We start from the raw sequence: 21,667 nt of genomic DNA, 5'->3' as shown, positions 1-21,667 counted from the left end.
ATATGGAGAACAAACAGAGGGTTACTGGAGGGGTTGTGGGAGGGGGGATGGGCTAAATGGGTAAGAGGCATTAAAAAATCTACTCCTGAAATCATTGTTACACTATATGCTAACTTGGATTAAATTAAAAAAATCTATTTATCAAGTAGATGGCGTTATTATTCCATTTCTTTACAGAATCAACAATTACCTTCTAGAGAGTTTTATACTGGGACATTTGATACTTGATTCTTTGCTGTCTTCATAAAAACTGATTATAAAATAGCATAAACTTCCAAAGAGGAATAAAAAGACCCCCCCCAAGGTGCATCAGTTAGAGCCATTGGATTAATCCTTTCCGTGAAAATAGGCATTTTATACTAATTTTATTTGAGAGCAATTATAATAATGTGTCATTATCTTGTATCTGGAGAATGGAGGCCATGTTTGATTTTCTGTATATCTCTAGAATCAAACAGTGTCTGATATATATTTGGAGTACATAAATGGTTGTTCAATTAATGCACAAATTAGGCATAGATACCTACATTGATCTTATATTTTCCACTATAATATCCATGAATTCTAAGAATATATTGTTTTTTTAAATTTCCATACAAATGTGTAATATCTTGTATGTATGCACTTGCAACAATAAGGGGGGAAAGATGGCAGTTTTGTGTTTGTTTGGTCTGCTTCTCTCCTAGGCTGCAAACCCCCTGGAACAGACACTTCTGTCTTTGTTACTAATGTATGCCCAAGTCACAAATCAGTGCCTGGGCTATATTAGGTAATCGGTAAATATTTGTTGAATGAATGAATAAGAGGCAATTTGAAATCAGTGGTATTCCTTACCACTGTGGCTCATTCTGTAGAACATACCTGAGAGATTAAAAATAAATAAATAAAAGGCTTGCTGAGTGGCAATGAAAGTACAGGTGAAGTTGGAGAGGAGGAACACAACCACATGGTTAGTAGTGCTTTCTTTAAGAATACACCTAGGTGAAGAAAAAAAAAGCACCCAGGTGGGGTGTCTGGGTGGCTCAGTTGGCTAAGTGGTGGACTCTTGATATCAGCTCAGGTCATGATCTCACCATTGGTGAGGATGAGCCCCACATCTGGCTCTTCACTGGCAGTGTGGAGTCTGCTTGGGATTCTCTCTCTGCCCTTCTGTTCGCTCTCTCTCTCTCAAAATGAATAAATCAACATTAAAAAATACTTATGAATGCACCTAAACCTTTTGTTTCCTGTGAGAGAAAAGAGAAATCTGAATTTACCCAGGAGGAAGGGAATTAGCAGGCCAGGTAAAAGGGAGTGAGCAAATCCAGGATGTCAGTGAAGAGATCACTGACACTGTCCATATTGGGATCCAGACAGGGCAGAAGGAATGTGTTTTTAGGACTAAGCTGAAAGTTTATGAAATGGGAGAGAATAAAGGGAATGAGGAACAAGTGCGAAAACAGTGGAAGATCGAGAGGTAGAAAGACTCGCTGAGATTTTGGAGGTGCTGTTCTGCTGGCAGAAAAATCTGAACCTGACCACGAATAGGAGAGAAGTGAAGTCACTGAAACTAGTAAGGTCTAGGAACTGAGTGAGGAGGCTATCAGAAGTGTCAACATCATGGATGTTGAGCCACAGAGGATAGCTGCCATCCAAATAAAGCCTTATGATACTAAATATACCAATGATACCACAAAAGCACCGTATGTAGTGCACAATCACATCAGGACAGTATTCATGTAAATTGTTCAAAGAAACCATGCATGTGATTAACTCAACACCGTTGCACTTACATTCGTGAGTAACATTTTAAAATATTAAAATGCTCAGCACACTGTCTCCCTGTTCTCCCTGTGTCACTCAGGCTCCTTAAAACCTAGAACAGCGCTCGAGCTCCACCCCGCCCGGGCCCCGCCCCCTAGCCCCTCCACAGTCCCGGGCCCCTTTCCCTCGGACCACAAAAATCCTTTAACGGATCCTCACCCCTCTCCCAACTCCTGGGTAATGGACGGGCCTTCCAGTTCCAGCCCAGAGCTCCAGCGCTGCTAGGCCAGGAGTGATGAAACTATGAAATTAGATTGTGGTGATGGTTGCCTAACACCATGAATATACTATAAACCATGTAGATACTCACTTTCAAAAGGTGAATTTTATAGCATATGAATTGTATCTCAAGAGTTATTTTATGAATGTTTGAAAAAAACAGGTAAAAAATAAAAAATCCTGTGGTTTTTTTCTCATGAAATATATTCACGTATCACAGCAATATATTAAACTATATTAAATATATATTTAAAAAAGAGAGAGTTTTAAAAATGGCTTCAAGACAGCGTGGAGCTGCTCTGGGCCTCGTGCCTCACGCAGGCACAGATGGCACCTTGAACACGGCGCCCCGCCCACCACCCCCTCCTCGCCTTCGTGACCACGCCCCTTCACGTAACGGATTCGCGTAACGGATTCGCGTAACGGATTCGCGTAACGGATTCAAACCCCCACCTCCGGAGTAACGGACCTCATTCCAGCCGCATCTCGGAGACTGCCGCCGGGCCTGCCTGGGCGGCTGCTCTGAAAAAGCGCCGGAGACCCGCCGCCACCGCCTTCGGCCTTGCCGCCCTCGTTCCTGAGCCGCCTTCGCCTTGGTGCCAGCGCCGCCAGCCATGGCCACCGCGCCGTTCTCTCAAGTGCGCCAGAACTACCACCCGCAGTGCGAGGCCGCCATCAACTGCCAGATCAACCTGGAGCTCTACGCCTCCTACGCGTACCTGTCCATGGCTTTCTATTTCGACCGCGCCGACGTGGCCCTGGAGAATTTCTCCAAGTTCTTCCTGCGCCGGTCCCACGAGGAGAGCCAGCATGCCGAGAAGCTGATGCAGCTGCAGAACCAGCGTGGGGGCCGCCTCCGCCTCCGCGACATCAGGAAGCCTGACCGCGACAACTGGGAGAACGGCCTCAACGCCATGGAGTGCGCCTTTCACCTGGAGAAGAGCCTGAACCAGAGCCTGCTCGACCTGCACCAGCTGGCCACCGTCAAGAACGACGCCCATCTGTGCAGCTTCCTGGAGACCAACTACCTGCCCGAGCAAGTGAAGGTCATCAAAGAGCTGGGGGGCTACATCACCAGCCTGCGCAAGATGGAGGCCCTGGAAGACGGCTTGGCAGAGTACCTCTTTGACAAGCTCACCCTGGGCAACAGCGACAAGCACTGAGTTGGGACTGCCTTCCCATAGCCACAGGGGGCATGGTGACTTCCCCTGGTCACCATGCCGAGCATGCATTTTGCAGTATTGCACTTGCAAATCCAGTTTCTTCTTCCAGTTTTGCCATAAATAAATAAAGTTATTTGGTTTCAATAAAGTTATTTGGTTCCTAAAGAAATAAAGGTCCTCTGGGTGATTTGTGTGTGGAAATCTCTCACCTTTCCAAGAGTCTCTCCACCCACCCATGCCCTATCCACACACAGCTCAGGATCTCCCAAGGTGGAGGGAGAAGGTGGGAGGTGGATGGGACCCTGGAAAACACAAAAATCAATCTTCTCCTTATAAATGATGAAGGTATATGGGGGTGGGGTGGAGTGGGGTGGGATGGATGGAGCCCTGGTGAATATGGGAGCCTGTGCCATGATAAAAGTATAAAAACATGACCTGACAGTCACAGTTGGGGTTGCCTCTGGAGAAAGCAGAGGGAATGGGATTGGGAGGGATTAAAATAAAGGGTTGTTGAATTTTACTAGAAAATCTTTAGTTTACTAATATAAGCAAATATTAATGTTTGTTAACATTTAAAAAAAATTTTTACACTTATTTTTTGAGAGACATAGAGCACAAATTGGGGAGGGGCAGAGAGGAGACACAATCCTAAGCAGGCTCCAGGCTCTGAGCTGTCAGCACAGAGCCTGACACAGGTCTGGAACTCACAAACCGTGAGGTCATGACCTGAGTCAAAATCAGACGCTTAACCAACTCAGCCACCCAGGCACCACTAGTATTTGTTAACACTAACTGGGGAGCAAGGTGGAGACCCCAGAAGCCAGCGTGGCAGAGTATCTCTTCAACAACCTACCCAGGGCAACAGTGATAAACTGAGCCTTAGACTGGCTTTCCCATAGACAGGGGAGTGAGTTTGTAGGTCACCAAACTGGACATGCTTATTGCCCTTACAAAACATCCAAATATATTTTTTCCTTCAATTGTACCCTTCCATTAAAGTAACATGGTACCCCCCCTCCCCCCCAAAAAATCAAAATTACCTTATTAGAAGGGCTGAAGAATGCCTGGACAAGACTGAAGCTCAAATTTGTGATATTGAATATGAAGTAGAATAAACCCCCTTGAAAGTTAAGCCAGTGGATCTGGCTGCTTTGAAGAACGTGGGGGAGAGTTGAGGCTGGGAGGCCAGTCAGGAGATATTACAGCCAGGCCAATGAAAGACACTGGTATCTGAACTGGAGCAGAGGCTCATGAAATGGAGACCAATTCTAGTTGGATTTGGATAAATCAATAGGATCTGCTCATGGATCAAAGGTGAAGAATGAGAAATGAGGAAAATAACATAGATTCTGATATTTGGACTTGAACACCTGGGTAGACAGTAGTGCTATTTATTAATTTGGGGACTTTAGCTGAAGGCATATCTGACATGGAAAGGTGGGAAAGTATATCATGTAAAATGTGAGATGCCCATTTTTTTTAGAATATAATTTATTGTCAAATTGGTTTCCATACAACACCCAGTGCTCATCCCAAAAACTGCCCCCCTCAATGCCCATCACCCACTTTCCCCTATCCCCCACCCCCATCTACCCTTAGTTTGTTCTCAGTCCTTAAGAGTCTCTTATGTTTGCCTCCCTCCCTCTCTATAACTTTTTTTTCCCTTCCCCTTTCCCATGGTCTTCTGTTAAGTTTCTCAAGATCCACATATGAGTGAAAACATATGGTATCTCTCTTTCTCTGCCTGACTTATTTCACTTAGCATAATACCCTCCAGTTCCATCCATGTTGCTGCAAATGGCAGGATTTCATTCTTTCTCATTGCCAAGTAGTATTCCATTGTATATATAAACCACATTTTCTTTATCCATCCATCAGTTGATGGATATTTAGGCTCTTTCCATAATTTGGCTATTGTTGAAAGTGCTGCTATAAACATGGGGGTACATGTGCCCCTATGCATCAGCACTCGTATATCCTTTGGGTAGATTCCTACTTTTTTTTCTTCTTTTTAAAATATAATTCCCTGAGATGCCTATTAGATATCCAAACAGAACTGTTATGCAGGTAGCTGGGAAAAAATAAACCTGAGCTCAGACGTGAAGTCAAGCTTAGAAATATACACATGGAGGGCGCCTGGGTGGCTTAGTCGGTTAAGCGTCCGACTTCGGCTCAGGTCATGATCTTGCAGTCCGTGAGTTCGAGCCCCACATCGGGCTCTGTGCTGACCGCTCAGAGCCTGGAGCCTGTTTCGGATTCTGTGTCTCCGGCTCTCTCTGACCTTCCCCCATTCATGCTCTGTCTCTGTCTCAAAAATAAATAAACTTTAAAAAAAATTAAAAAAAAAATATACACATGGGAAGCACTATGACTGGGTAAATTCACCAGAAATAATGTAGAGACAGCATGGTACAGCCAGCCCCAAGCCCAGGGGATCTAACATTTAGAGAGGGATTTGAGGTGTTTGAACACCCAGACAGCTGCTGTCCCCACCTTGACCATTATCTTATTCCAAACTGTGGGGTCTAAGCTTAGGAATCCCCTGGGCTTACACCAATGGGTTAACAAGGCACAAAGAAATGCAAAGTCAACAAAATGCTCACACCCGAGTTTGGGTAAACCAGATTGGCACTCCAAGAATAGGGGGGTGCAAAGACACCCTGAGAATAGGGAGGTGTTGCATCCACATGACTCCTGAAACAGAATGCTACGGGCACCAGTGACAGTCACAACAAAGTTTATTGCAAGGAGAGGCAAAGCAAACCGATCAATCGGGATGGACATTCTTGACCAGAGTGAGGTCTCGAACAGCCGGGGTACAGAGTTTTTATAGCCGACCACATCGTCTTATTATCACCTGGGAACAGAACAAAGGAATAGTTCCCAGGTGGAAACAGTTCAAACAGGCCCTTGCCCCAATCCAATCAAGTGCTAATCCATCCCTTGATTGATAGGATAAGGCTGTTATCTCTTAACCTATAGTGTTACAACAAAGCTGTTATTTCTTAAGGCACAAAGGTGCCAGGAATAGGGAGGTGCAAAGGCACCACAAAATAGGGAGGGAGTGCTGAGCCCCCCAAATAGAGAGAGGCAAAGGCCTGAAATAGAAATGGCACAAAGGTGCCCAACACATAGGAATAACAAGATTAGATATTCAGAGTGAAAGCACCCCAAATTTAGTACTACAGCAGAAAGCTGCTTTCATAGGAGAATAGGGTCAGGGCAGGTAAATTGGTGAATTAGACTATGGACCACTGCGTTGCAGGCAAAGCAGCCCAGAGCGGAGATGGTTAACAAAAGAAAAGGTGCCTTATTAACCCTGAGGTTTCCCCCCTATCTGTCTCATCCCCTAGGCTAGCAAAGATAAACAGGCACAGTGCCTCCTGTCTGCTATTAACAACCATCTACCCATCTGCCCAGCGCCAGGATTTTGTTTTATATTAACCCAAACCCCAAACACTGTATATCTTCAAAACCCTCTCTTCCCCCCCCTCACATCCACAAGTTAATGTTCCTAGTTCCTTTGTCTCTTTGTACACTCCCATCATGTTTGCAAGCCTTCTGATCTGAATAAATACGGGGCAAGGACCCTTATTCAGGGCTCTTTTCTTTTTCCAGGACATTAGCCATCTCTCGTTTTAATCCTGTGTCTGCTCTTTTGCTAGACAAAAGAGAACTTTAGACTTAGTGTCTAAGACACCAGACTGTAATGGCCACTTATGTGCAGTCCCTGTGTATCCTCAAATCGGTCTGTTCCTGATCTCATTGTGGCCTCTGGTTTCTCCCATTAGGATGTGGTAAAGATTTAGCCTTTTTTTTTTTTAATCTTCATGGCTATGTGTAAAAAGAAATTATGTCCCAGTTAAACAAAATTTCCAAAGGAAATAATAGACATGTATTTGTATGATTTCTTTATGTTCCTCTTTCAAAACTCTCTTTCTTAGTCCATTCTCTACTTAACCAGATGAAATAATCAACCATGTAACCCCTAATACTTATCCACCTGAGAAAAATACTCAAAATATTTTGTTTCTTCTTTGCCATGTGTGGGCTATAAAGATAAAAATTTATAGACTTTGTATCTTACATTCAAAGACACATGGGTAGTTTTTTAAAGCCAGCAGATGGCTTTGAAGCATTTAGTAAGATATAAACAAGTTTAGGTAAGCAAGAAATACACTCCACATTTCCCCATGGCTATGCTTCAACACTTCCTCAAAAATCAGGATTATGGTTCTTTGAGCTCACTTTACAGGAAATGCTATTGACCCTTTACTCTGCTTAGTCAAATTTAGTCTTTTTACTTTATTTCCTTCTCTGCCTGCTTTGAGGACCTCTTCTTTTTCTGATTTGTCTCAGATCTTATAGGTGTGTGTGTGTGTGTGTGTGCGCGCATGTGTGTATGTTGATATTCTATTACATATGGTTAATCTAACATATATAAGAGGACTACAAAGAGAAGGCAATTTTTAGTCTCAAAGTTAAATCCATCAGTTTTTCTCCTTTTTTGAATAACCTGTGATATAAGTGCATGCTATATGTGAGGTGCTATTTCACATGCTTTTCAGACTGTATTGTCACATCAACCTTGTGTAGTATGGATCCTCCCTACTTTACCTATGAGAAATTGGGTTCTGAGTCATGTCATTTTCTGAGATAGCATAGCTGATAAGTGATTGGGCTAGAATCATTTGGTTTCAAAAGGAGATAAACTCTGCATATTTTTTGCTCTGCTGTCATCTCAATTCCTTGAGCTATGTGATCCACATTACATAGGTGATTTCATTTAAGCAGTAGTACTCTGAGATAAATCTCTTTATCCCTGTCTTATTAAAAAATGACAGGTTTATGGGTGGTGTTTACACATCCCTTCCAGATGTTCAGTCCCAGAGTCCCAGTCTCTGTTGCACCCAGCCCTGAATGGCTTATTTTACGCTTGGTGTTCACTAAATGCACAGGTCCCTATCCTCATATGTATCACAAATTGGCTGCACTCTCTACTTTTAGGTCACAGTCAGGTTTCTTGAAAGAGTCACCAGTACTTTCTGACTTTCCTGAAAAAATTACTTTGTTTGCATTAAATTTTAGAAGAAGTAATACATTTGCAAGATTCAGAAATCAAAACATATGAAGAGATTTATGATGAATCATTCATTCTGTCACTGTCCCCAGGCTCTCAAATGTTTCCATCCAATGGGTGTTTGTGTAGAGAGATAAACCCTTGGAGTTCCCTACTCTGCCAGTGACCTTGATATCACCCAATTTGATTATTTTAATATATTTACAGACTTGTGCAACCATCACCATAATCTAATTTTAGAACAATTCATCACTACCCTGAGCCTCATTACAGTCACTCTGCAAAACCACCCCCAGCCCCTGGCAAACACTGATCTATAAATTTGCCTTTTCCAGACATTTAATATAAATGGAAGTATACAATATGTATTCTTTTTTTGCCTGGTTTCTTTCACTGGGCACAATGATTTTGAGGTTCATCCATGTTGCAACATATATTGGCACTTCATCCTTTTATTTATTGTTGAATAATATTCTACTGTATGAATATACCACTTCTGTTTATTTACCAGCTGACCGACATTGGAGTTATTTCTATTTTTAGGTTGTTTGGATTATTGCTGCTGTGAACATATAAATTTAAAAGAATGTTTTCATTTCTCCTGGGCAGATACTTCAGGGGTGATATTGCTGTGGCATGTGGTAAGCACATATTCAACTTCATAAGACACTGCTAATCTGTTTTCTGAAGTGTCTGCATCATTTTATATTTCCATCAGCAATATGTGAGGGCCCAATTTCTCTACATAAAGATGTAATACATGAAAATGCCTTTTTATTTTTAATTATAGCCATCCTAGTGGGCGTGAGTGGCACCTCACTGTGATTTTGATTTGAATTTCCCTAATCACTAGTGGAGTTAATAATATTTTCATGGGTTAATTTATAGACAGTAAGTAGAAGCCGTGTGAAGAAATAAAGAACACCAGTAAAAGTAACTACATATGAAAGACAGTATTAGTGTATTTTTGGTTTATAACTCCTTTTATCCTATAGGGTTTAAAAGAAAATGCACAAAAATTAATTATGACCATATGAAATGGTTACACAATATGTATGAATATAATTTGTGAGAATAACAATATAAAAGGGGAAATATGGTGCTGCATGATTATAGATTTTGTATACTATTGAAGCTAAGTTGTTATGAATTCAAAATAGATTGTTCTAAGTTGAGGATATTAACTGCAACCTATAGGGTTTCCAGGAAGAAAATAAGTAATATATACAGAAAACTAAATGAGAGGGAATCATAATAGTTCACTACAAAAAATCAATTAAACATAAAAGAAGTTCATAGTGAAGGAACTGAGGAACAAAAATATGAAAGATATAGAGAAAAAAATAGAAAAATGGCAGAAGTAAGTCTTCCTTTATCAGTATTACTTTGAATGTATGAGATGCTGCTAAAGCAATGCTTAGAGGGAAATTTATAGGTATAAGAGCCTACATTTATAAAGAAGAAAGCTCTCGAACTTATTTTACACCTTAAAAACTAGAAAAAGAAAAGTACAAAAAATAAGTATCACAAGGAAGGAAATAATAAAGATTATTCTTAAAAATAATAAAGAGTAGAGATATATGAAATAGACAATAGAAAAACAAAAGAGAAAAATCAATGAACCCAATTTATTTCTTTAAACAGCAACAGCCTTTTTAGTTAGACAAAGAAAAAAGAGAGAAGAAACAAAAAACTAAAATCTGGAATGAATATGAGGACATTACTATAGGCTTTGCAGAAATATAAAGTATGTTAAAAGAATGCAATGAACAATTGTATGTCAACAAATTTGATAACCTAGATGAAACAGACAAATTCCTAGAAACACACATACTACCAGAACTTTATCAAGAAGAAACAGATAACCTGAAAAGACCTATAACAGGTAAAAATATTGAATCCATAATAAATAATCTTTCACCAAAATGTCTAGGACCAGATGGCTTCACTACCAAACATTGAAAGAAGAAATAATACTGATCCTTCCAAAGTTTTGCAAAAAATAGAAGAAAGAACACTTCCTAACTCATTCTATGAGGCTAGTATTACCTGATACCAAAGCCAGACAAGGACATCAAAAGAAAACTACAGAACGATATCGCTTATGAATATAGATGTAAAAATCTCAACAAAGAACTGAATTCAGGAGCATATTAAAAGGATTACACATCATGGGTCATGTAGGGTTTTTTCTAGGAATGCAAGGTTGGTTCAACATACAAAAATCAATTAAATCATATTAACAGAATGTTTAGGGAATAAAAAAATCAGCTCAATTGAAACAGAAAAAGTATTTGACAAAAATCAATACCCTTTTATTATTACAACACTAAATTGACTACAAATAGAAGGAAACATCCACAACATGTTAAAGGGCATATGACAAACCCAAAGTTAACATCATACTCAATGATGAAACACTAAAAGCTTTCCCTCTAAGGTCAGGAAAAAAAAAAAAAAAGATGTCTGTTTTTGTCATTTCCATTAACCATTTTACTGGAAGTTCTAGCCACAGAACTTAGGCAAAAAAAGACATAAAAGACATCCTAAGTGAAATGGAAGGAGTAAAACTATCTCTATTCATGGATGGCATAACCTTATATAAAGACAATCCTAAATAACCACCACCAACAAAAAATTAGAATAAACAAATTTTAGCAAAGTTGCAGAGTACATCATCAATACACAAAAAGCAGTTTATTCCATATCTGAGCAATAAATAATCTGAAAAGGAAATTAAGAAAACAATTCTACTAATAGCACCAGAAAGAATAAAATACTTAGAAATGAATTCAACCAAGGAGTACAAGACTTTTACACTGAAAACCAATATATTTTATAAATTCAGATGAAATGGAAAATTCCTTAAAAGACAAAATTACTCATACTGACACAAGAAGAAATGCAAAATCTGAACACATGTATATTGATGAAAGTTATTTAAATACCTTTCCATAAAGAAAATGCCAAGGGCAATTTTCTTCACTGATGAATTCTATCACGCATTGAAATAATAAGTAATGGGGTACCTGGGTGGCTCAGTTGGTTAAGCATCCAATTTTGGCTCAGCTCATGATCTCACGGTTTGTGAGTTTGAGCCCCGCATGCGGCTCTGTGCTGACAGCTCAGAGCCTGGAGCCTGCTTTGGATTCCGTGTCTCCTTCTCTCTCTGCCCCTCCCCAACTTGTGCTCTCTTTCTGTCTTTCAAAAATACGTAAATGTAAAAAAAAAAAAAATTAAAAAGAAATAAGTAATAATAATCCTATACAAAATCTTTCAGAAAATATAGGAAATGGAAACATTTCACGACCCACTTTATGAGTCTAGCGTTACCATAGTACTAAAACCAAGCAAAGTCATTATGGGGAGGAAAAATACTACAGAAAAATATCCCTCATGGACATTCATGGAAACATCCTTAAAACACTGCAAATCAAAATCCATCAATATATAACAAAGAATAATACATCATGAACATTTAGGGTTTAATGCAGGAATGAAGGATTGATTGACATAACATTTAATAATCAATCAGTTTAATTCAAGATAATAACAGAATAATGCAGAAAAAATGAGACCATCTCAATAGATGCATAAAAAGCATTTCACATAATTTAATGTACATTATTATAAAAACTTTCAGCAAACAGAAAATACAAGGCAACACCATAAATTTGATAAAGAGCTCTCCAGCAAACATTATTTTTAATGGTAAAATACTGGGCACTTTCCCCCTAAGACCAGAAATAAGGAAAGCAAGTCTGTTTTTATCACTTCAAATCAATATTTTTGGGAGATACTAGCCAGCTAAATAAAGTAAGAGAAAGGGCAAAAAGGCATCTAGATTGGAAAGAAAGAAGTACAACTCTCTTTATTGACAGACAACATGATTTATGTATAACTCCAAGGAATTAGTTCTAAAAGCTACTAAAACTACATTTACAAACAATAAAAGGTTTCAGTATACAAGATCAATATACAAAAATCAATTGTATTCTATACTAGTAAACAATGAACAATTGGAAAATAAAAAATTGAAAACGTTGTCACCTAAATTTGTATAAAACCATGAAATAACTTGGGATAAATTGTACAAAGTATATGTGAGTTGTATATACTAAAATTTATAAAACTCTGCTTAGTGAATTAAAGAAAACTAAAAAGATGAAGAAATATACCATAAACAGATTGGAAGACTAAATATTATTTAAATGCCAACCTTTCCTAAATGTGTCTATATATTCAACACAGTTTCAGTCAAAATCTCAGCAGGACTCTCTATAGAAATTGATAACCTAATTCTAATATTTATATGGAAATCCAAATGTCTCCAAAACAATTTTGTAAAAAGGAAAAAAAAAAGCAAAGATGGAAATCCCATACGGCTTTACTTTAAGACTGGCATGAAAGCAACATGAAAACAACAATAATCAAAATATTGTGGTATTTGGTGGTGTAAGAATATACATTTAGATGAATGGAACAGACTAGACCCCCATATATATATGGTTACTTAGGTTTCAATGGTAATTCCGTGGGGAAAGGATAATCTTTTCATCAAAAGTTCTAGAACAATTGGTTATCAATATCAATAAAGATGAACCTAAACCCTTAACTCATAGTATAAGAATTAACTAAACATAGATTGTAAAACTAATCATAAAATATAAGCTATAAAACTTCTAGAAGAAAGCATAGCAGAAAATCTTTTTGCAAACTTGGAGTAGACAAAAATTTCTTTCATAGGACATAAAACCCACAAACAATAAAAGAACAAGTTGATCAAATGGATTTCATTAAAATTAAGACCTAAAAGACAAGTTGCAAACTGGAAAAGAATACTTATAACTCATATGTAGGACAAAGGACTTACATGATGGTTAATTTTGTGTCAGCTTGATGGGGCAAAGGAGTACCCAGGTATTTGATCAAACATTCTGAGTGTGTTTGTGAGGGTGTTTCTGGATAAGCTTAACATTTGAATGGACTAAGTAAAGCAGATTCCCCCCCAACCCCAACACAGCCCCACCTGGCCCCAGTGTGGATGAGCTTCATCCAATCAATTGAAGGCCTGAATAGCACAAAAGGGCTGACCCTACTTCGAATAAGGGTGAATTATTTTTTTATTTTTATTTTATTTTTTTTTTTTGCTTTTAAATTCAAACTGAAGCTTTGGCTCTTCCTCAGCATTAAACCTGCTGGCCCTCTAGCTGGAACCACATCATGGGCTTTCCTTGGGTCTCCAGGTCGCTGACTGCAGACCTTGGGACTTGCCAGTCTCCATAATTTCATGAGTGAAACCTTACAATAACTGAATAAATATAAATATAAATATAAATATATAAATATAAATACAGACATACCTTGTTTTTTGTGAATATTGCTTTGCAGATATTGTGTTTTTTACAAGTGAAAGTTTGTGGCAATCCTGCATGAAGCAAGTCTATTGGCACCATTTCCAATAGCATTTGCTCACTTTGTGTCTCTGTGTCACAATTTGGTAATTCTTGCAATATTTCAAAGACTTGTTCATTAGGTTGTATTTGTTGTGGTGATATGTGATCAGTGATCTTTGATGTTACTGTCATAACTGTTTGGGGGCACCATGAACCATACACGATGGTGAACTTAATAAATGTATGTTCTGACGGCTTCACTGACTGGCAGTTCTCCTATCTTTCTCCTTCTCCTTGGCCTCCCTATTCCCTAAGACACAACAGTATTGAAATTGGGCCAATAATAAAAAAGAACAAAATCTTGCCATTTGCAACGATGTGGATGGAACTAGAGGGTATTATGTAAAGCAAATAAATCAGCCAGAGAAAGACAAATACTATACAATTTCACCCATATGTGGAATTTAAGTAACAAAACAAACGAACGTGCGGGAAAAATAGGAAAACCAAGAAACAGACTCTTAACTATAGAGAACAGACTGATGGTTACCAGAGGGGAGGTGGATGGAGGGGTGGGGTTAAATAGGTGATGAGGATTAAGGAGGGCACTTGTTGTGATGAGCACCAGGTGATGTATGGAAGTGTTGAATCACTAAATTGTACACCTGAAACTAATATTACACTGTACTAACCGGAATTTAAATAAAATCTTGAAAGAAAAAAAAAGAAATTGGGCTAATTAATAACCCTACAATGGCGTCTAAGTGTTCAAGTGAAGGAAAAGTTATATATCTCTTACCTTAAACCAAAAGCTAGAAATGATTAAGTTTAGTGAGGAAAGCCTGCCAAAAGCCAAGATAGGCCAAAAGCTAGGCCTTTTGTGCCAAACAGCCAAGTTGTGAATGCAGAGGAAAGTTCTTGAAAAATTAAAAGTGCTCTTAGGGTGAACACATGAATGATAAGAAAGCCAAAGAACCTTCTTGGTAATATGGAGAAAGTTTTAGTGGTGTGGATAGGAGATCAAACCAGCCATAACATTCCCTATAGCCAGCCTAATCCAGAGCAAGGATCTAATTCTCTTCAGTTCTATGAAGAATGAGAGAGGTGAGGAAGGTATAGAAGAAATGTTGGAAGCTAGCAGAGGTTGGTTCCTGAGGTTTAAGGAAAGAAGCCATCTCCATAGAATAAAAGTGCAAGTGCTGATGCAGAGGCTACAGCGAGTAATCCAGAAGATCTAATTAAAATAATTAGTAAAGGTGGCTGTACTAAACAAAAGATTTTCAATGTACAAAAAATAACCTTGTATTGGAAGAAGATGCCATCTGGGACTTTCATACCTAGACAGGAAAAGTCAATGCCTGGCTTAAAAGCTTTAAAAGACAGGCTGTCTTGTTATGGGCTAATGCAGCTGGTGGCTATATTGAAGCCAGTGCTCATTTACCATTTCCAAAAATCCTAGGGTCCTTAAGAATTAGGCTAAATCTACTCTGCCTGTGCTCTATAAATAGAACAAAGCCCAGATAATAGCACAGCTGTTTACAATGCGGTTTACTGAATAAGCCCGCTGCTGAGACCGACTGCTCAGAAAAAAGATTCCTTTCAATGTATTACTTCTCATTGATAATGCACTTGGTCACCCAAGAACTCTAATGGAGATGCACAACAACATTAATGTTCTCAGAGGCACCTGAATGGCTCGGTCGGTTGAGCATCCGACTTCAGCTCAGATCACGATCTTGTGGTTCATGAGTTCAAGCCCCACATCGGGCTCACTCCTGTCGGCCTGTCAGTGCAGAACCGGCTTCAGATCCTCTGACCCCCTCTCACTGCACCTCCCCTCCTTGTGCTCTCCCCCAAAATAAAATAAATATTTAAATAAAGATTAATGTTGTTCTCATGCCTGCTCACACAACACCCATTCTGCAGCCCATGGATCAAGGAGTAATTTTGACTTTCAAGCCTTATTATTTAAGAAATACATTTTGTAAGGCTACTACCTGCCATAGATTATTATTCCTCTGATGGATCTTAGCTAAGTAAATTTTTTGTAAAGAATTTACCATTCTAGATGCCATTAACGACAGTTGTGATTCATAGGAAGAGGTCAAAATGTCAACACTCACAGGAGTTTGGAAGAAGTTGATTCTAAACCTCACAGATGACTCTGAGGGATTCAAGACTTCAGTGGAGGAGGAAGTAACTGCAGATGTGGAAACAGCAAAAGAACTAGAATTAGAAGTGGAGTGTAAAGATGGGTCTGGATTGCTACAATGTCATGATGAAACTTTAATGGATGAGAAGTTGCTTCTTATGGATGGGCATAGTGGTTTCTTGAGACAGAATCAAATTCTGATGAAGATGCTGTGAAGATTGTTGAAATTAAAAAAAAGGATTTAGAATATTATATAGACTTAGTTGATAAAACAGAGGCAGCGTTTGAGAGGACTGACTCTATTTTAAGTTCTACTGTGGGAAAAATGCTATCAAATAGCATCACATGCTACAGAGAAATCATTCATAAAAGGAAGATGTGGCACACTTCACTGTTGTCTTATTTTTTTTAATTGCCACAGCCACCCCAAACTTTAGCAACCACCACCCTGATCAGTTGGCAGCCATCAACATAGAAGGCAGGACCCTCCACCAGCAAGAAGATTACAACTCACTGAAAGCTCAGATGATGGTTAGCATGTTTTAGCAATAAAGTATTTTTAAATTAAGGTATATACATCATTTTTTTAGATATAATGCTACTGCACACTTTATAGGCTGCAGTATAATGTAAACAAACTTTTATATCACTGGGAAACCAAAAAATTCATTCAATTCAATTTATTGCAGCATTTGCTTTATTGTAGTGGTCTGGAACTGAATCTATAATATCTGTGAGGTACGTCTTTATACCACATTTTCTTTATCCACTCATCCATTAATAGACACTTAGGTTACTTCCATGTCTTGGCTATCATAAATAATAGCAACATGCTGGATCATACAGTAGTTTTAAATGTTAAAGTAAATTCCATACTGTTTTCCACAGTGGCTGGATCAGTTTATATTCCTACCAATGCTTTTTTTTTTAATGTTTATTTATTTTTGAGAGAGAGACAGAGAGAGTGTGAGTGGGGGAGAAGAAGAAAGAGGGGGAGACACAGAATCTGAAGCAGGCTCCAGGCTCTGAGCTACCAGCACTTGTTTTTTGTTTTTTGTTTTTTGTTTTTTTTTGTCCTTTTGATAACAGCCATTCTAACAGGTGTGAAGTGATATTTCCTTGTGGTTTTGATTTGCATTTTCCTAATGCTTAGCGATGCTGAGCATCTTTTCATGTGCCTATTGGCCATTTGCATGTCTTCTTTGGAAAAATGTCTATTCAGACCCTTCTCCCTGAATTTATGTGAAGGTATAAGACTCATGTGGTGTGGTTAACACACCATAATATTACACAGAGTATTCAGAATCTGCTATATGATTACTTTTACCAGTGTGTTGTGCATTTTCATACATTTTCATGTAACTAATTAGTGTCCTTTAATATCAGCTTAAAAAACTCCTTTTAGCCTTTCTTGTAAAGGCAGGCTGATTGGTGATAACCCCTCAGGTTTTGTTTGTTTTGGAAAGTCTTTATCTCACCTTCATTACTGAAGGACCACTTTGCCATGTGAAGTATTCTTGGTTGGATATTTTTTTTCTTTCACCACTTTGAATGTATTGCCCATTCTCTCTTGGCCTGAAAGATTTCTGATGAAAAATCTGCTGATAGCTTTATGAGTGGTTCCCTCATATGAAAAAAACTTTTTTTTCTCTTGTTGCTGTAAAAATTCTCTTTTGCCTTTGATTTTAGATAACTGTATTATAATATTTCTTAGAAAAAATAATTTTAGATTGAAATTTTGGGGGTGACCTATTAGCTGCATGAAATTGGATATCTAAATCTCTCCCTAGTTTGGAAAGTTCTCAGCTATTATTTCTTTAAATAAGTTTTTTGCTCCTTTCTCCTCTTCTCCTCCTGGAATTTCTTTGTTTCTCTTAATGGTATCCTATAAGTCCTGTAAGCTTTCTTCATTTCTTTTTATTGTCTTTTCCTTGAGCTTTTCTGAGTGTATAATTTCAAACATTCTTTTTCTAAAAAATTTTTTAATGTTTATTTTTGAGAGAGAGAGAGAGAGAGAGAGACAGGGCATGAGTTGGGGGAGGGGCAGAGAGAGAGGGAGACACAGAATCCAAAGCGGACTCAAGGCTCTGAGCTGTCAGCACAAGTCAAACCGTGAGATCATGACTTGAGCTGAAGTTGGATGCTTAATGGACTGAGCCACCCATGTGCCCCTCAAACCTTCTGTTTTTGAGTTCACTGATTCTTCTGTTTAGTGAAGTCTAATGTTGAAGCTCTCTGGTAAATTCTTGAGTTCAGTTATTGTATTCTTCAGCCCCCAAATTTCTGTTTCTTCTTTATATTTTCTCTTTTAGTGAAACTTCTCATTTTGGTTTTGCATTATTTTCCTGATTTTGTTACGTTGTTTTTTTTTTAACGTTTATTTATTAGACAGAGAGATACAGAGCATGAGCAGGGGAGGGGTAGAGACAGGGGGAGACACAGAATCTGAAGCAGGCTCCAGGCGCTGAGCTGTCAGCACAGAGTCCGACGTGGGGCTTGAACTCACAAACTGCGAGATCATGACCTGAGCCGAAGCCAGTCACCTAACCAACTGAGCCACCCAGGTGCCTCTTGTAGACCTCTTGTAGATCTCTGAGCTCTCCCAGAGCTACTTTTTTTTTTTTTCATGGATAGCTATATAATTGCTGATCTTTGTGAGAGGAGAGAGACTGGGGTCTTCTACTCCGCTGTCTTGGTAACATCACTTCCCCAAGTCATCATTCAAATAACACTATATATACCACTTTATGGGGAGTGTATCTTATAACAAAATAATCTTATTTCTTTCTTCCTGTCCTTTATATCTTTGATGTCATTGATTTCATTTGTATATAAACATACATAAACATGTATATATTGGTTGACGTGTGTGTGTGTGTGTGTGTGTGTGTGTATAAAACCATCCACAATTGAATACATTGTTGCTATTATTTTAAACAAACTTATCTATTAAATTAATTAAGAATCAAAAAAGTTTTGGGGCTCTTGGGTGGCTCAGCTGATTAAGCATTGGACTTTGGCTGAGGCCATGATCTCTTAGTTCATGAGTTTGAGCCCCAAGGCAGGCTCTGGGCCCACAGCTTGGAGCCTGGAGCCTGTTTCAGATTCTGTGTCTCCCTTTCTCTGTGCCCCTTCCCCACTCATGTTGTCTCTGTCTCTCAAAAATGAATAAATGTTAAATTAAAAAAAAGTTTTTATATTACTTTCCCTTATTCCTTCTTCAATGCTCTTCCTTTATATAGATCTAAGTTTCGAACCTGTATTATTTTCTTTCTTACTAACGAATTTCTTTTACTATTTTTTGAAAGGCAGGTCTACTGGCAACAAATTCCCTCAATTTTTGTCTAAGAAAGTCCTTATTTCTTCTTGCTTTGGAAGGAGGGTACAGAATTCCATGTTTGTAGGTTTTTTTCTCTTTCAACACTTTATTTCTCTACACTTTCTTCTTCCTTGCATGGTTTCTGAGAAGTTGGATGTAATTATTATCTTTGGTCCTCTATAGGTAGGGAACTATTTTCCTTTGGCTTTTTTTAGGACTTTTTAAAAAATATGTATTTTGAGAGAGAGCATGCAAGTGGGGTAGAGGCAGAAAGAGAGAGAAAGAGAGAGACTCCCCAGCAGGCTCTGCCCTGTCAACACAGAGCTCCATGCAGGGCTTGATCTCATGAACCGTGAGATCATGACCTGATCCGAGATCAAGAGTTCGATGCTCAAGCGACTGAGACACCCAGGTGCCCCTCAGGATTTTTTTTTCATCTTGGATTTTCTGTAATTTGAAAATGATCTGCCTAGGTATACTTATTCTTGACATTAAGTTGCTTAGAGTTTTCTGAGCTTTCTGGATCTGTGGTTTAGTGTCTGACTTTATTTTTTTTTATTATTTTTTTAACGTTTATTTATTTTTGAGACAGAGAGAGACAGAGCATGAACGGGGGAGGGGCAGAGAGAGAGGGAGACACAGAATCGGAAGCAAGCTCCAGGCTCTGAGCCATCAGCCCAGAGCCCGACGCGGGGCTCAAACTCACGGACCGCGAGATCGTGACCTGAGCTGAAGTCGGACGCTTAACCAACTGAGCCACCCAGGCGCCCTATAGTGTCTGACTTTAATATAGGGCAAGTTTTCAGTCATTATTGCTTCAAATATTTCTTTAGCTCATTTCTTTCTTCTTCTTCTTGTATTCCTATTATACATATATATATGTATATATATTGTATTCCTATTATATATATATATATATATATATACACACACACACATACACACACACACACACACACACACACACATATATATATGTTACAACTTTTATAATTGCCCTACAGTCCTTGGATATTCTGTTCTGTTTTTTTGTTCAGGCTTTGTTCTCTTTGCTTTCAGATTCTTTCTTTTTTCTGCAATGTTCAGTCTAGTAATAAAGCTTCAAAAGGAATTCTTCATTTCTACTACAGTGTTTTTATTGCTACCATTACTTTTTGGTCCTTTCTTAAGATTTCATCTCTCTGCTTATATTACCAATCTGTTGTTGCATACTGTCTACTTTATCCATTAGAGCCCTTAGCATATTAATCTGGTCATGTTAAATTCCTTGTCTGATCATTCCAACTCACCTGCCACGACTGGTTCTGATGCTTGCTCTGTCTCTTCAAATTGTGTTTTTTTTTGTCTTTTAGCATGCTGTGTAATTTTTTCTTGATTGCCTGACATGATGTACTGGGTAAAAGGAACTGCTACAAATAGGCCTTTAGTAATACAATGGTAAGGGGTGGGGAAAGGGGAAACATTCTTTAGTCCTATGATTAGGTCTCAATCTTTTAGTGAGACCATGCCTCTGGACTGTAAACTTCACAAGTGTTTCTCAGTTTTTTCTATCCCCTTAGGTGGGACAGAACCTCTAGAGTAAGCTGGAGCTCAGTATTTCCCTTCTCCCACATTTCAGAAGATGTACATTCTCTACAAGATGGCAATTCAACTGGTAGTTATCTAGCTAAGAGAAATTCCTAAGTGCATATCGACACAAAGAACTTCCTACAAGGATACATATGGCAAAAAATTTCTGTAATAGCCAAATATAATGACAATAACAAAACAAACAATACCCCAAACAAAACAGTAGAAATCAAAGAAATAGATGGTGAAACAGGTATAAAATTACTTTGTATAAATGAGTCAAGATATTTAGGCAAGGGCTACACATATCTACACATATCTACAGGATATGTGCACCAAAAGCTAGGTGCGCAAAATAATATCAAAACTACTTCTGTAAATATTAAACACACTCCAAAAACACCAGCTACACATATGGAAAAAGTATGAAAACACAGACAGGAAATAAAAACTACACTTTAGGGTAATGATAACCTCTTAGGAAGAGCAGCCTAGAGAATGCCATTGAGGAGGCAGGCAAAAGAAGCTTCTGACCCAAAAATATTTAATTTCTTTAAAAAAGAAAATGTACTGAAGCAAGCATGATAAAATGTTAACAGTAAATGCATCTGGGTAGGGGATAGATGGGTGATTTTTATATTATTGTCTACATTTCTTTTTCACATTAGAAACAGTTCATAGAAAGACAAGAGGAGTTCCATCTTCCTTGAAGTCTGTCAGTTATGGACTGTGCTATGAGGTACTGTAAATGTCAAAGTGGAGTCCATTTTATTGAAAACTCCCCCAAAAATTGACTTTGGGGTTATTTTTTTCTTTTAAAAAAAATTTTTTTTTCAACTTTTTTATTTATTTTTGGGACAGAGAGAGACAGAGCATGAACGGGGGAGGGGCAGAGAGAGAGGGAGACACAGAATCGGAAACAGGCTCCAGGCTCCGAGCCATCAGCCCAGAGCCCGACGCGGGGCT

The 21,667-nt window shown here is 38.5% G+C and overlaps 1 protein-coding gene across 1 annotated transcript; it reads left to right on the top strand.

Annotated features, from left to right (window-relative positions):
- Positions 1–2,532: 2,532 nt before the first annotated feature.
- On the top strand, positions 2,533–3,478 carry LOC122478037 (ferritin heavy chain-like). Its single transcript, XM_043571692.1, has one exon. It carries the CDS (start codon positions 2,637–2,639, stop codon positions 3,183–3,185), a length of 549 nt encoding a protein of 182 aa, XP_043427627.1. The 5' UTR covers positions 2,533–2,636; the 3' UTR covers positions 3,186–3,478.
- Positions 3,479–21,667: the final 18,189 nt, after the last annotated feature.

The sequence above is a fragment of the Prionailurus bengalensis genome, chromosome X (assembly GCF_016509475.1).
Source record: "Prionailurus bengalensis isolate Pbe53 chromosome X, Fcat_Pben_1.1_paternal_pri, whole genome shotgun sequence".
NCBI lineage: Eukaryota > Metazoa > Chordata > Mammalia > Carnivora > Felidae > Prionailurus > Prionailurus bengalensis.
This window is presented reverse-complemented; position numbering and strand designations above follow the sequence as displayed.